Source organism: Nerophis lumbriciformis, linkage group LG25, assembly GCF_033978685.3.
Source record: "Nerophis lumbriciformis linkage group LG25, RoL_Nlum_v2.1, whole genome shotgun sequence".
Taxonomy (NCBI): Eukaryota; Metazoa; Chordata; class Actinopteri; order Syngnathiformes; family Syngnathidae; genus Nerophis; species Nerophis lumbriciformis.
In genome coordinates, this window is record NC_084572.2 from 32,117,889 (window position 1) to 32,135,508 (window position 17,620).

The following is a 17,620-nucleotide window of genomic DNA, read 5'->3' on the forward strand; positions in this document are numbered from 1 at the left end:
GACAGGCAGACATGTAGAATATTTGAGTATATGAATAGACAAACATGTCCAAATTTTTTTTGTGAATGGACAAACATGTTATACGTATGATTATGTGTGTCTGAGAATAGAAATGTTTTAAATTGTGTGCGTATGTGAATGGACAAACATGTTTACATTATGTATGTGTGGGGGTAAAATGGCAGACATGTATTGTACATCACGTGTGTATTGGAATGGACAAACAGATTTTGTGTGTGATAATGTGCATTTGTGAAGGGAGTACAGACTGACTTATGTTTAGATTAGTCCACATTTTTGTGTGAATTGAAAAACGTGTGCGATTATGTGTGTATGTGACTGTAACATTATGTATGAACTGCATGTGAACGGACAGGCAGACATGTAGAATATTTGAGTATATGAATAGACAAACATGTCCACATTTTTTTTGTGAATGGACAAACATGTTATACATATGATTATGTGTGTCTGAGAATAGACATTTTTTAAATTGTGTGCGTATGTGAATGGACAAACATGTTTACATTATGTATGTGTGGGGGGAAAAGGGCAGTAATATATTGTACATCACGTGTGTATTGGAATGGACAAACACATTTTGTGTGTGATAATGTGCGTTTGTGAAGGGAGTACAGACTGACTTATGTTTAGATTAGTCCACATTTTTGTGTGAATTGAAAAACGTGTGCGATTATGTGTGTTTGTGACTGTAAACATGTTTACATTATGTATGAACTCCATGTGAAAGGACAGGCAGACATGTAGAATATTTGAGTATATGAATAGACAAACATGTCCACATTTTTTTGTGAATGGACAAACATGTTATACGTATGATTATGTGTGTCTGAGAATAGAAATGTTTTAAATTGTGTGCGTATGTGAATGGACAAACATGTTTACATTATGTATGTGTGGGGGTAAAATGGCAGACATGTATTGTACATCACGTGTGTATTGGAATGGACAAACAGATTTTGTGTGTGATAATGTGCATTTGTGAAGGGAGTACAGACTGACTTATGTTTAGATTAGTCCACATTTTTGTGTGAATTGAAAAACGTGTGCGATTATGTGTGTATGTGACTGTAACATTATGTATGAACTGCATGTGAACGGACAGGCAGACATGTAGAATATTTGAGTATATGAATAGACAAACATGTCCAAATTTTTTTTGTGAATGGACAAACATGTTATACATATGAATATGTGTGTCTGAGAATAGACATTTTTTAAATTGTGTGCGTATGTGAATGGACAAACATGTTTACATTATGTATGTGTGGGGGGAAAAGGGCAGTAATATATTGTACATCACGTGTGTATTGGAATGGACAAACACATTTTGTGTGTGATAATGTGCGTTTGTGAAGGGAGTACAGACTGACTTATGTTTAGATTAGTCCACATATTTGTGTGAATTGAAAAACGTGTGCGATTATGTGTGTTTGTGACTGTAAACATGTTTACATTATGTATGAACTCCATGTGAAAGGACAGGCAGACATGTAGAATATTTGAGTAAATGAATAGACAAACATGTCCACATTTTTTTGTGAATGGACAAACATGTTATACGTATGATTGTGTGTCTGAGAATAGACATTTTTTTTAAATTGTGTGCGTATGTGAATGGACAAACATGTTTACATTATGTATGTGTGGGGGGGGGGAAAGGCAGACATGTATTGTACATCATGTGTGTATTGGAATGGACAAACAGATTTTGTGTGTGATAATGAGCGTTTGTGAAGGGAGTAGAGACTGACTTACGTTTAGATTAGGTGTCCATGTGAATGGAGAACCATGTTATGTGTGTGGTTTACTGTATGTGTGTCTTGAGAATGTATAGAGATTGTTTACACTGTTTGTGTATGTGAATGGACGAACACGAGTCAATGGCGTGTATGTGAATGAACGGACATATCTTATGTTTGTTTGTGAATGGGCAGACATGTATTACTTTGTGTATGTGAATGGATAGACACATGTTTACGTTGTGTGTACGTGAACAGACTGACCGGACGTCAACCTTTTGTGTGTAAAAGGACTGACAGGCGTCACAGGACTAATTTTCAGACTGAAAGAGCGAAACATGCGGGCATGTTCAGGTCAGGCGAGAGGTTCGTTTCTCTCGGCACAAACACACATTGATGGCTTCAGCAATCACCAAAAATGATTCCCGGGCGCGGCCACCGCTGCTGCTCACTGCTCCCCTCACCTCCCAGGGGGTGACCAAGGGTGATGGGTCAAATGCAGAGAATAATTTCGCCACATCTAGTGTGTGTGTGACAATCATTGGTACTTTAACTTTAACATTGATGGCTTCAGCAGGAAGACCACATCAAAGAGCGGACGAATCAATGATGTCACCGGAAGATGAAAGCACATCCTCATGTATATTATTCTTATATATACATGGATGTACTTATTATCACACTATTCCCACAAAAGTACACTGATACACTTTTTGTGAAGTTGTGTGCATGTTTTGAATTGTGTGCTTCGAACCTCATTCCTATCACAGTATTTGAATGCATCCCAAAAAAACTGCACAGTACCGACTCTGCTCGCCACGGTTTGCGTCGCTATTTGAGCCTTTCGACAAGAGCAGGTACTATTTGAAGTGGCGGTCCCCGGTAGCACTCCACAGTCTCCACTTTGCTGCAGCGCTCCCTTGCAGTCTCCGTAGTTATGGGAACGGTGACCGCCCCAAACCGAGGCGAGCAGACGGTGGTCCTTGTAGCACACGGTTGCTTACCAACTCCATGCAGTAATTTAAAAAGCACAATTTTGCATGAAGCGGAGCAACGTCCCATAATATTACAAACCCCAAAAACCAGTGAAGTTGGTACGTTGTGTAAATGGTAAATAAAAACAGAATACAATGATTTGCAAATCCTTTTCAACTTATATTCAATTGAATAGACTGCAAAGACAAGATATTTAACGTTCGAACTGGAAAACGTAGTTATTTTTTTCAAATATTAGCTCATTTGGAATTTGATGCCTGCAACATGTTTCAAAAAAGCTGGCACAAATGGCAAAATAGACTGAGAAAGTTGAGGAATGCTCGTCAAACACTTATTTGGAACATCCCACAGGTGGGTGCCATTATTGGGTATAAAAGCAGCTTCCATGAAATGCTCAGTCGTTCACAAACAAGGATGGGTTGAGGGTCACCACTTTGTGAACAAATGCGTTAGCAAATTGTCCAACAGTTTAAGAACAACATTTATCAACCAGCTAATGCAAGGAATTTAAGGATTTCACCATCTACGGTCCGTAATATCATCAAAATGTTCAGAGAATCTGGAGAAATCACTGCACGTAAGCAATGATATTACGGACCTTCGATCCCTCAGGCGGTATTGCATCAAAAAACGACATCCGTGTGTAAATGATATCACCGCATGGGCTCAGGAACACTTCAGAAAACCACTGTCAGTAACAACAGTTCGTCGCTACATCTGTAAGTGCAAGCTAAAAATCTACTATGCAAAGCGAAAGCCATTTATCAACAACACCCAGAAACGCTCGGGCCGGATTCGCTGGGCCCGAGCTCATCAAAGATGGACTGATGTAAACTGGAAAAGTGTTCTGTGGTCTGACGAGTCCACATTTCAAATTGTTTTTAGAAACTGTGGACGTCGTGTCCTCCGGACCAAAGAGGAAAAGAACCATCCGGATTGTTATAGGCGCAAAGTCCAAAAGCCAGCTTCTGTGATGGTATGACAGTGTGTTAGTGCCCAAGGCATGGGTAACTTACAAATCGGTGAAGGCACGATAAATGCTGAAAGGTACAAGCAGGTTTTGGAGCAACGTATGTTGCCATCCAAACAACGTTATCATGGACGCCCCTGCTTATTTCAGCAAGACAATGCCAAGCCACGTGTTACAACTGCGTGGCTTTGTAGTAAAAGAGTGCGGTACTAGACTGACCTGCCTGTAGTCCAGACCTGTCTACCATTGAAAATGTGTGGCGCATTATGAAGCCTAAAATACGGAGACCCCCGGACTGTTGAACAACTTAAGCTGTACATCAAGCAAGAATGGGAAATAATTCCACCTGAGAAGCTTCAAAAATTGGTCTCCTCAGTTCCCAAGTGTTGTTAAAAGGAAAGGCCATGTAACACTGTGGTAAAAATGCACCAGTGCCAACTTTTTTGCAATATGTTGCTGCCATTAAATTCTAAGTTAATGATTATTTGCAAAAAAACAATTACGTTTCTCAGTTCGAACATGAAATATCTTGTCTTTGCAGTCGATTCAATAGAATATAAGTTGAAAAGAATTTGCAAATCATTGTATTCTGTTTTTATTTGGGAATTACACAAAGTGCCAACTTCACTGGTTTTGGGTTTTGTATGACGTTCACTATTAACACTACACACACACTGTAGTGCAGGCGTGTTTGTGTGTACTCTTCTGTCAGGGGTGGTGTTGTCTCAGCCTCTTAACCCCTCCCACCCCCGCTGTAGGGCCCAAGGCCGCCCAGTTCCTGGCGGCTCTAATGGGTCGATCCGGGCTGGGCAAACTCCGGGGCTCCCCTCTGCGGTTGGGTCGGGCAGCTCCGTCGGGCTCTAAAGGTGGGGACTGGCCTCAGGTAGGGTGGCTGTCAGTCATCGCCATGGAGACCACCTCTACCTGCCTGCTTGTCAACCCCTAACCCCCTTCACATCACTTGTGTGTGTGTCATCCTTTACCTCATTGGTCAGTTCACGTCCTGGTTTGTGGTCACATATCAACAATATGAGAAGTGCGTCCTTGTTCATGAGTGGGCATGTCACATCAGTACATTCACACAATTTACTTACATGTGCTTTTGATTGTTTTTATTACTTCTTAAACTCTTCCTCTTGCTTCCTGAAGACATCAACGCCCAGGCCCGCAAGCTGCAGAGGAACCGGGCCAAGGGGACGCTGACGTTGCCTCGCTCCAGCAACTCGTCCTTGTGCCGCAGCCTCAGCGAGACCAGCCTCAACCAGGTAAGGAACCTCGCGGAGCATTGACACCGGTCAATCATCATTAAATACTTTCTGTCTTGCCTCTGGTGAGGGCGGTCGCATTTTTTTCCGCTCCCTTCTTCTCCCAGCTTGCTCTCTTGTTTTGTCTTGTCTGAACTTTTTTGAAGCCTCTTTCTTTGCGCTGTCCTCAAATCCAAACATCAGTCATGTAAATGATCAGCTGGACTCTCGACGTAATTGACCAAATCTGACCAAAAAGAGGTTCGGGGGAGCCTGGCTGCCCTTTGGAACCATTGCTGCGGGGTACGTGAGAGATTCCTGGGATAAATGGAGAATCATGTGCCTCTCAGTCCTTTCCATCGAGGACGTGGAAGACATCTACCTATTTGGAACCGTGATCGCGGGGCACCTGCTGATTGGGCTGGGCATTGCTCTGGTGTATCGTCAAATTCGTAAGACGATGGCAGCCACTCAAGGAGCCCAAAGGCTGTTCGTCGCAATGGAAGGTTTGGGCCGGGCTGTGGGATCACAGACTATGGCGATTTCTGAACTGAATCGCAAGATGGATCACATCCTTTTCATTGTTGAAATGGAAAATTGAATATGAGAGCAGCCAGCATGGACGAATAGAACAGACAAGTCATTGTATTGTCTGCTCGCGGAAAACAAACATCCTAATCTACGATTTGACTCCCTCGAATGGTTTTGACGCTGTGAACAACAGGAACAGGCTGTTCTGAAAACACCCCCGAGGACACCTCAATGATAGACGCTTTTGACCTCCCTCCCTTCTCAACGACACCTGGAGTCGAACTTTTGCTTGTATTCAGTTCGGCCTCAGTCTATGAACATTACATCATCACACCCAAGACAATGGGCACATACACACACACACACACTTCCCCCTCCCCCACCCCATGCCTTCACCATCGCTTGTTTCCCCTCGGGGTGATGGATGGCTGGCAGCGCTTCATAGCAGCAGTCAACCTCCAGGGTTCCAACTCCCCGCCCCTCTGTTGCGAATTGTCGTGATTAAATGTAACATGTTTATGTGTGCATGGCATGGAGGTTTTTTCCCCACTCCAGACTAGGCCTCCTTGGGAGCCCAGTCTAGATTGTATTTTTTTTACTCTTCTTCTTCCCCAGCGTTTTACCTTTTTCTTATCTTTTACGGGGCGCCTTTGGCGACCCATCAGCGTTCCTGTTCTGTAACCCTGTACACTGTTTGTCTAATCTTGAACGGGTTTGTGCTGAAAACGTAGTTTCGTTGTACTTGTGCAATGACAATAAAGTCCTATCCTAAATCCTATATGTGTGTGTGTGCAGCTGTCAGTTGGCGACGAGCCCAAGCGCTACTACTGCACCCTGCCAGGGCCCTACAGGGACCGGGAGGGGGTGTCTGGTGGGCGCAGGAAGGAGGAGCCGGGCCAGGGGGGCGTGCGCCACTCCTTGTACCAGTCGCCTCACCTGCTGCTGCTGCAAGGGTACAACAAACAGGTGAGCCTGTGTCAGTCTTGTTGCTAGGTAGATTAGAAAATATTTGACCACGCCCACTAGGTAGTTTCCTCCGCCACTCCAAATAAGGGATATTTTCCGTGTTGTCGTTAGGACTGCCTGGTGTATCTGCTGAACAGAGATCAGCACACAGTCGGCCAGGAGACACCCTCGGCCCGTCCCAACATCTGCTTGTTCTCCCCGGACGTCCTCCCGCTTCACTGCCGCCTGTGCCGTGTCCCCGCCCCGCACCGCCACTCCCACGGCGCCAAGCCGGAAGACCCGTCAGATCCCCAGCGCTTCTGCGTGGCTGTGGAGCCCGTCCTCAACGCCACCGTCCTGGTCAACTTCTCCCGTTGCGAGCGCTCCACCACGCTGCGCCACGGCGACCTCCTCTCCTTCGGGGCGCATTACATATTCCTGTACAAGGACCCCTCGGGCGCCAAGCCCCTTCCCGCCCAGACCCTGGCGCGCCTTCGCAGCCTGGGACAGGTCTACGACGGCGGACTGGAGGAGGGCGGGACTTGTAAGGTGTGCGGATCCGTACTGAAGGACAGGACGGTGGCAGTGTCGGGCCTCACCCCGGCAAGGCGCAACTTAAGGCCGCATCACGTCAAATCTCGCGGCGGCGGAACCGTCGCAGGAGTGGAGGCAGGAAGAGGAGGACAGAGGAGGAAGCTGCACCTGGAGTTTGACCCGGCTCATGAAGACCAGCTGCTGAACCGAATCATGTCCCTCATAGAACCTGGAGGTGCGTAATTGCCGGACGTCTTTTATTTAGTTGTCAATAAACATAACAACTAGACGATTTAATAACCAACTTCAACCAAACTAACATAAGTAATTTTTAGTAAAAAATCTGCACAATTCAGTAATGTACATTTGATAAAACTAGCACTCATTTGTTTATTAATAGCAAAGACAAACTTAAGTTTTCTGCAAAACCTAACATTCGTAATAAACTGAATTATTTTCAGTCTTTAATGATTGTAACATACGGTAGTCCTTAACAAAGCTAACGTCCGTAATTCGTAAACACTGAAGTTATGTCAGTCTTTAACAATTGCAGCATAGTCCTTATGAATCTGACGTCCTTAATTTGCGAACACTGAAGTTATTTTCAGTCCTTAACGATTGTAACATAGTCCTTAACAAATCAAACGTCCTTAATTCGTAAACACTGATGGTATTTCAGTCTTTAGAGATTGTGACAATGTCTTTAACGAAGCTAACGTCCGTAATTCGTAAACACTGAAGTTATGTCAGTCTTTAACAATTGCAGCATAGTCCTTATGAATCTGACGTCCTTAATTCGTAAAAAATGAAGTTATTTTTCAGTTTTTAATGATTGTAACATAGTCCTTAACAAAGCTAACGTCCGTAATTCGTAAACACTCAAGTTATTTTCAGTTTTTACGATTGTAACAGAGTTCTTAACAAAGCTAACGTCCGTAATTCGTAAGCACTGATGGTGTTTCAGTCTTTAACGATTGTGACAATGTCTTTAACGAAGCTAACGTCCGTAATTCGTAAACACTGAAGTTATGTCAGTCTTTAACAATTGCAACATAGTCCTTATGAATCTGACGTCCTTAATTCGTAAACACTGAAGTTATTTTTCAGTTTTTAATGATTGTAACATAGTCCTTAACAAAGCTAACGTCCGTAATTAGTAAACACTCAAGTTATTTTCAGTTTTTACGATTGTAACATAATTCTTAACAAAGCTATCGTCCGTAATTTGTAAGCACTAATGGTATTTCAGTCTTTAGCGATTGTGACAATGTCTTTAACGAAGCTAACGTCCGTAATTCGTAAACACTGAAGTTATGTCAGTCTTTAACAATTGCAACATAGTCCTTATGAATCTGACGTCCTTAATTCGTAAAAAATGAAGTTATTTTTCAGTTTTTAATGATTGTAACATAGTCCTTAACAAAGCTAATGTCCGTAATTCGTAAACACTCAAGTTATTTTCAGTTTTTACGATTGTAACATAGTTCTTAACAAAGCTAACGTCCGTAATTCGTAAGCACTGATGGTATTTCAGTTTTTAGCGATTGTGACAATGTCTTTAACGAAGCTAACGTCCGTAATTGGTTAACACTGAAGTTATGTCAGTCTTTAACAATTGCAACATAGTCCTTATGAATCTGACGTCCTTAATTCGTAAAAAATGAAGTTATTTTTCAGTTTTTAATGATTGTAACATAGTCCTTAACAAAGCTAATGTCCGTAATTCGTAAACACTCAAGTTATTTTCAGTTTTTACGATTGTAACATAGTTCTTAACAAAGCTAACGTCCGTAATTCGTAAGCACTAATGGTATTTCAGTCTTTAGCAATTGTGACAATGTCTTTAACGAAGCTAACGTCCTTAATTCGTAAACACTGAAGTTATTTTCAGTCTTTAACGATTGTAACATTGTCCTTAACAAAGCAAACGTCCTTAATTCGTAAACACTCAAGTTATTTTCAGTTTTGACGATTGTAACGTAGTTCTTAACAAAGCTAACGTCCGTAATTCGTAATCACTGATGGTATTTCAGTCTTTAGCAATTGTGACAATGTCTTTAACGAAGCTAAAGTCCGTAATTTGTTAACACTGAAGTTATGTCAGTCTTTAACAATTGCAACATAGTCCTTATGAATCTGACGTCCTTAATTCGTAAAAAATGAAGTTATTTTTCAGTTTTTAATGATTGTAACATAGTCCTTAACAAAGCTAATGTCCTTAATTCATAAACACTCAAGTTATTTTCACTTTTTACGATTGTAACATAGTTCTTAACAAAGCTAATGTCCGTAATTCAGAAGCACTGATAGTATTTCAGTCTTTAACGATTGTGACAATGTCTTTATCGAAGCTAACGTCCGTAATTCGTTAACACTGAAGTTATGTCAGTCATTAACAATTGCAACATAGTCCTTATGAATCTGACATCCTTAATTCGTAAAAAATTAAGTTATTTTTCAGTTTTTAATGATTGTAACATAGTCCTTAACAAAGCTAATGTCCGTAATTCGTAAACACTCAAGTTATTTTCAGTTTTTACGATTGTACCATAGTTCTTAACAAAGCTAACGTCCGTAATTCGTAAGCACTGATGGTATTTCAGTCTTTAGCGATTGTGACAATGTCTTTAACGAAGCTAACGTCCGTAATTCGTAAACACTGAAGTTATGTCAGTCTTTAACAATTGCAACATAGTCCTTATGAATCTGACGTCCTTAATTCGTAAAAAATGAAGTTATTTTTCAGTTTTTAATGATTGTAACATAGTCCTTAACAAAGCTAACGTCCATAATTCGTAAACACTCAAGTTATTTTCAGTTTTTACGATTGTAACATAGTTCTTAACAAAGCTAACGTCCGTAATTCGTAAGCACTGATGGTGTTTCAGTCTTTAACGATTGTGACAATGTCTTTAACGAAGCTAACGTCTGTAATTCGTTAACACTGAAGTTATGTCAGTCTTTAACAATTGCAACATAGTCCTTATGAATCTGACGTCCTTAATTAGTAAAAAATGAAGTTATTTTTCAGTTTTTAATGATTGTAACATAGTCCTTAACAAAGCAAACGTCCTTAATTCGTAAACACTCAAGTTATTTTCAGTTTTTACGATTGTAACATAGTTCTTAACAAAGCTAACGTCCGTAATTCGTAAGCACTAATGGTATTTCAGTCTTTAACGATTGTGACAATGTCTTTAACGAAGCTAACGTCCGTAATTTGTTAACACTGAACTTATGTCAGTCTTTAACAATTGCAACATAGTCCTTATGAATCTGACGTCCTTAATTCGTAAAAAATGAAGTTATTTTTCAGTTTTTAATGATTGTAACATAGTCCTTAACAAAGCTAATGTCCGTAATTCGTAAACACTCAAGTTATTTTCAGTTTTTACGATTGTAACATAGTTCTTAACAAAGCTAACGTCCGTAATTCGTAAGCACTGATGGTGTTTCAGTCTTTAACGATTGTGACAATGTCTTTAACGAAGCTAAAGTCCGTAATTTGTTAACACTGAAGTTATGTCAGTCTTTAACAATTGCAACATAGTCCTTATGAATCTGACGTCCTTAATTCGTAAAAAATGAAGTTATTTTTCAGTTTTTAATGATTGTAACATAGTCCTTAACAAAGCTAATGTCCGTAATTCGTAAACACTCAAGTTATTTTCAGTTTTTACGATTGTATCATAGTTCTTAACAAAGCTAACGTCCGTAATTCGTAAGCACTGATGGTGTTTCAGTCTTTAACGATTGTGACAATGTCTTTAACGAAGCTAAAGTCCGTAATTTGTTAACACTGAAGTTATGTCAGTCTTTAACAATTGCAACATAGTCCTTATGAATCTGACGTCCTTAATTCGTAAAAAATGAAGTTATTTTTCAGTTTTTAATGATTGTAACATAGTCCTTAACAAAGCTAATGTCCGTAATTCGTAAACACTCAAGTTATTTTCACTTTTTACGATTGTAACAAAGTTCTTAACAAAGCTAACGTCCGTAATTCGTAAACACTAAAGTAGTTTGTCTTTAAAGATCATGACATAGGACATAGGTTATACGAACCTGATATACGTTTTTCGCAAACACTTAAGACTTTGGCAAAGCTAACATATGTAAGCTCGTAAACAATGAAGACAATTCTTCACTGACAACATATTTACATTTCGTAAACATTTTAGACAACTTAGTAGTCCTTAACAAAGCTAACGTAAGCAGTTTTTGTGCAAACACTGAAGACTAATTACAATCTTCGACAAACCTACACATCATTTATGTACATTAAAGACAATTCAGTTTCAACAATAGTAAACCACGTTTTTCGTAAACATCTAAACATAAACTTAGCACGTTTTTTGTAAATAGCAAAGACAAATTTGAGTCTTGTGCAAAACCTAACATTTGTAATTCATTAACACTGAAGTTATTTCAGTCTTTAACGATTGCGACATAGTCCTTGAGGAACCTAACGTCCGTAATTCGTAAACACTGAGGATATTTGAGTCTTTAAAGATTGTTACAAGGTCTTTTACAAACCTAATGTACGATTTTCATAAACACTCAAGAAATTTTGGCAAAGCTAACATATGTAAGCTTGTGAACCACAAAGATTATTTTTTACTGTTGATAAAATACGTTTTTCGTAAACATTTTAGACAACTTAATAGTCCTTAACAAAGCTAACGTAAGTAGTTTTTGTGCAAACACTGAAGACTAATTAGAATGTTCGACAAACCTAACATACATAATTTGTGAAAATTAAAGACAATTCAGTTTCAACAATAGTAAACCACGTTTTTTGTAAACATCTACACCATCAGATGAGCCTAATGTACATTCGATAAACATAGCACATATATTTTCTTAAATAGCAAAGACAAATTTGAGTCCTCCGCAAAACCTAACATTCAAAATTCGTAAGCACTGAAGTGATTTCAGTTTTTAACGATTGTAACATTGAGTCCTTTACGAACCAAATGCACGTTTTTCGTAAACACTGAAGACTTCGGCAACGCTACCATATGGAAGCTCATAAACAATGAAGACAATTCTTTAGTGATTGATAACATATGTTTTTCGTAAACATTTAAGACAACTGGTGCAGTCCTTAACAAATATATTGTAAGTAGTTTTTGGACAAACCTAACATACATTGTTTCATGTACACTAAAGACAATTCAGTTTTTCAACAATAAAAGTAAGTTTTTTTCGTAAACATCTACAGAATCAAAGACCCAAATTCATTCCGTAATTCGGAAACAGTCGATTATAAACTGAACACTAATTAGTTTTCGACAAACTTAACCTACATCATTTGTAACCATTAAAGATAGTTCAGTTTTCAACAATCACGATGTATGCTTCTGTAAACATTGACCAAATTTAGAAGTTATTTCATAAACAAAGACAAATTGGTCTTTCTTGAAGATAATGTACATCATTTTGTAAACATTAAAGGCTAATAAGAGTCTTTGAAAAACCTAATGGGTTCGTAGAGACAATGAAATGTCGTCAATAATGGTTTTTGTAAACATCTAGACCGGGGGTCGGCAACCCGCGGCTCTAGAGCCACATGCGGCTCTTTAGCGCCGCCCTAGTGGCTCTCTGGAGCTTTTTCAGAAATGTATGAAAAATGGAAAAAGATGAGGGGAAAACAATCTATTTTTTGTTTTAATATGGTTTCTGTAGGACAAACATGACACAAACCTCCCTAATTGTTATAAAGCACACTGTTTATAATAAACATGCTTCACTGATTCGAGTATTTGGCGAGTGCCGTTTTGTCCTACTAATTTTGGCGGTCCTTGAATCCACCGTAGTTTGTTTACATGTATAACTTTCTCCGACTTTCTAGGACGTGTTTTAAGCCACTTCTTTTTCTGTCTCATTTTGTCCACCAAACTTTTAACGTTGTGCATGAATGCACAAAGGTGAGTTTTGTTGATGTTATTGACTTGTGTGGAGTGCTAATCAGACATATTTGGTCACTGCATGACTGCAAGCTAATCGATGCTAACATGCTATTTAGGCTAGCTATATGTACATATTGCATCATTATGCCTCATTTGTAGCTATATTTGAGCTCATTTAGTTTCCTTTAAGTCCTCTTAATTCAATTTATATCTCATGACACACTATCTGTATGTAATATGGCTTTTAATTTGTTGCGGCTCCAGACAGATTTGTTTTTGTATTTTTGGTCCAATATGGCTCTTTCAACATTTTGGGTTGCCGACCCCTGATCTAGACAATAGTCGTCAACCAACTTGAAAAATTATTTTGTTAACAGGTCTTCAACAAACGACACCTAATTTTGTAAACATAAAAGACCATTGCGGGGCGGAGAGTGGCTGTGCTAGCAACCTGAGGGTTCCTGGTTCAATCCCCACCTTCTACCAACCTTGTCACGTCCATTGTGTCCTTGAGCAAGACACTACACCAGGGTTCGGGAACCTTTTTGGCTGAGAGAGCCATGAAAGCCGAACATTTTAAAATGCATTTCCGTGAGAGCCGTATAATATTTTTTTTAACACTGAATACAACTAAATGCGTGCATTTTTAAGTAAGACCAACATTTTTAGAGTACAATAAGTCTCTTATTCTTTTTAATAACATTGTTATTCTGAAGCTAACCAATAATAAATAAATACCATTAATGCGACTTCTTGAACAGGTGCAGTAGAAAACGAATGGATGGATTAAAATGCATGAGAATGTTTTATATTTTGAATGTTATTTTTAACGCTGTGATTACCAGCGGAATTATTCATTACTTATCGTGTTAAGCAATGTCAGCTAAGATTTATCTGAGAGCCAGATGCAGTCATCAAAAGATGTTGCAACTTATGGGTTATATAGTTCATGTGTGATGATCATTCCTAATTTGCATGTTTGATTTAATTGCTGATAAATTGATCTAGTATTATTTACAGCTAAAGCGTTAAAAGGGAATTGATTTTATACATGTATTTGATATTGATTATTTGAGAAACACTGACACTGAATTGAGTTGTCTTCTACTCAATAGCCGAACAAAGGGTTAACTAAAAGACTGCATGTTCCACAATGCATTGCGGCAAAACCGGATGTTAGAAAGACCGGGAGCAGGTGCATTGTGGTTGTTGAGATTGAGGATTACGAGCCTACGGGTGATGAATGAATGACAGATAACAAGATATAAAGATCGTTTTGTACCGTTTTGTAAGCCATTTTTTTCTTATATAAAGTACAACTTTATTACACATTTTCGACGTCCTGTCCAATACTTTGATCGAGAGCCATAGGTTCCCTACCCCTGCACTACACCCTTGCTCCTGATGGCTCGTGGTTAGGGCCTTGCATGGCAGCTCCCGCCATGAGTGTGTGAATGTGTGTGTAAATGTGGAAATAGTGTCAAAGCGCTTTGAGTATCTTGAAGGTAGAAAAGCGCTATACAAGTATAACCCATTTACCATTTAACTAAATGTACGTTTTTGTGCAAAAGTGGGTCAGAGGGTCTGTAACAAACTTTTTTTTTTCGTCTCGTAAACGTTGAAGATATTATTCTTTTTCAAACCCAAGGTTTATAATTTCGTAAGAAGATTTTAGAGTCTGTACGTTCCTTGCAGGTGACGACCACAAACTGACGCCGGCCTACCTGCTGTGTCTTTGCATACAACATTCCGCCTCCACTTTCCCGCCCGGGAGCTTCGGAAAGCTTTTGCTGAAGATCGTGCGGCGGATTCAGACGGTGGCCTGGGTCAGTGCACTTCTCTCTCTCTCTCTTTCTCTTCAGCCACTTTTAAAGCCAGGGTCGGCTCAGGTGAACAAGGCGTCGTCTCGTCTTATGGTGCTCCATTACACGGGTGACCCACACTCACCGCTGAGCACGATACTCTTAACCATAGGGCCGGGGCCCCGTGTTGCGAGCGCCCCCTAGATGGCCGCCAAAAAATAACTGTTCTCCACTCAGTTGTAATACAATTTTCCCACGACTTGTGGCAGTGATGACAATTTCAAAGAAACAGAAGAAGTCTGGAGTGGCTGTTTGGCCACAATACCAAGCAATATGTTTGGAGGAGAAAAGGTGAGGCCTTTAATCCCAGGAACACCAATCCTACCGTCAAGCATGGTGATAATGGCTTTTTTGCCGATATTCCGATATTGTTCAACTCTTAATTACCGATTCCGATATCAACCGATACCGATATATACAGTCGTGGAATTAACACATTATTATGCCTGATTTTGTTGTGATGCCCCGCTGGATGCATTAAACAATGTAACAAGGTTTTCCAAAATAAATCAACTCAAGTTATGGAAAAAAATGCCAACATGGCATTGCCATATTTATTATTGAAGTCACAAAGTGCATTTTTTTTTAACATGCCTCAAAACAGCAGCTTGGAATTAGGGACATGCTCTCCCTGAGAAAGCATGAGGAGGTTGAGGTGGGCGGGGTTGGTTGGGGCAGGGGGTAGCGGGGGGTGTATATTGTAGCGTCCCGGAAGAGTTAGTGCTGCAAGGGGTTCTGGGTATTTGTTCTGTTGTGTTTATGTTGTGTTACGGTGCGGATGTTCTCCCGAAATGTGTTTGTCATTCTTGTTTGGTGTGGGTTCACAGTGTGGCGCATATTTGTAACAGTGTTAAAGTTGTTTATACGGCCACCCTCAGTGTGACCTGTATGGCTGTTGACCAAGTATGCCTTGCATTCACTTGTGAATGAGGAGGTTGAGGGGGCGGGGGGGTTTGAGGTGGGGAGTAGCGGGGGGTGTATATTGTAGCGTCCCGGAAGAGTTAGTGCTGCAAGGGGTTCTGGATATTTGTTCTATTGTGTTTATGTTGTGTTACGGTGCGGATGTTCTCCTGAAATTTGTTTGATTGATTGATTGAGCCTTTTATTAGTAGATTGCACAGTACAGTACATATTCCGTACTATTGACCACTAAATGGTAGCACCCGAATAAGTTTTTCAACTTGTTTAAGTCGGGGTCCAAGCCGAGGTTTGTCATTCTTGTTTGGTGTGGGTTCACAGTGTGGCGCATATTTGTAACAGTGTTAAAGTTGTTTATACGGCCACCCTCAGTGTGACCTGTATGGCTGTTGACCAAGTATGCTTCACATTCACTTGTGTGTGTGAAATGCCGTAGATATTATGTGACTGGGCCGGCACGCAAAGGCAGTGCCTTTAAGGTTTATTGGCGCTCTGTACTTCTCCCTACGTCCGTGTACACAGCGGCGTTTTAAAAAGTCATACATTTTAATTTTGAAACCGATACCGATAAATTCCGAAATTACATTTTAAAGCATTTATCGGCAGTCCAATATTATCGGACATCTCTCGTGGTGGTAGTATTATGCTCTGGGCCTGTTTTGCTGCCAATGAAACTGGTGCTTTACAGAGAGTAAATGGGACAATGAAAAAAGAGGATTACCTCCAAATTATTCAAAACAACCTAAAATCATCAGCCCAGAGGTTGGGTCTTGGGCGCAGTTGGGTGTTCCAACAGACAATGACCCCAAACACACGTCAAAAGTGGTAAAGGAATGGCTAAATCAGGCTAGAATTAAAGGGGAACATTATCACAATTTCAGAATGGTTAAAACCATTAAAAATCAGTTCCCAGTGGCTTATTATATTTTTCGAAGTTTTTGTAAAAATTTTACCCATCACGCAATATCCCTAAAAAAAGCTTCAAAGTGCCTGATTTTAACCATCGTTATATACACCCGTCCATTTTCCTGTGATGTCACATAGTGAAGCCAACACAAACAAACATGGCGGAAAGAACAGCAAGCTATAGCGACATTAGCTCGGATTCAGACTCGGATTTCAGCGGCTTAAGCGATTCAACAGATTACGAATATATTGAAACGGATGGTTGTAGTGTGGAGGCAGGTAGCGAAAACGAAATTGAAGAAGAAACTGAAGCTATTGAGCCATATCGGTTTGAACCGTATGCAAGCGAAACCGAAGAAAACGACACGACAGCCAACGACACGGGAGAAAGCGAGGACGAATTTGGCGATCGCCTTCTAACCAACGATTGGTATGTGTTTGTTTGGCATTAAAGGAAACTAACAACTATGAACTAGGTTTACAGCATATGAAATACATTTGGCAACAACATGCACTTTGAGAGTGCAGACAGCCCAATTTTCATCAATTAATATATTCTGTAGACATACCCTCATCCGCGCTCTTTTCCTGAAAGCTGATCTGTCCAGTTTTGGAGTTGATGTCAGCAGGCCAGGGAAGCTAGGGTCGATATTCTTCTCTTGATCATCTTCGGTGGCATAAGGGACGGTGTGAGCCAAGACATCCAGGGGGTTTAGCTCGCTCGTCTGCGGGAACAAACTGCCGCCATTGCTTGCCGTGCTACCGAGGTCCTTTGTCCCTGAATTGCTCACACACTCCGGCAGATTCAATGGGGGTCTGGCGGCAGATTTCTTTGACTTTATCGTTGGAAATGCATCTGCTTTGAGTGTCGCAGGATATCCACACATTCTTGCCATCTCTGTCGTAGCATAGCTTTCGTCGGTAAAGTGTGCGGAACAAACGTCCAATTTCTTGCCACTTTCGCATCTTTGGGCCACTGGTGCAACTTGAATCCGTCCCTGTTCGTGTTGTTACACCCTCCGACAACACACCGACGAGG

At 40.4% G+C, this 17,620-nt stretch overlaps 1 protein-coding gene across 3 annotated transcripts in view; it reads left to right on the forward strand.

The window, feature by feature from the left end:
• radil (Ras association and DIL domains) overlaps positions 1–17,620 on the forward strand; it is a 79,603-nt gene that overhangs the window by 27,039 nt on the left and 34,944 nt on the right. For 2 of the 3 annotated variants that reach the window (XM_061984217.1, XM_061984218.1), the window contains exons 5-9: positions 4,488–4,595; positions 4,879–4,994; positions 6,300–6,470; positions 6,582–7,218; positions 14,591–14,721. In XM_061984217.1, coding sequence (XP_061840201.1) covers positions 4,488–4,595; positions 4,879–4,994; positions 6,300–6,470; positions 6,582–7,218; positions 14,591–14,721 — 1,163 coding nt within the window. The remainder of the gene's footprint in view (positions 1–4,487; positions 4,596–4,878; positions 4,995–6,299; positions 6,471–6,581; positions 7,219–14,590; positions 14,722–17,620) is intronic. The other variant, XM_061984219.1, reaches the window with a different exon arrangement.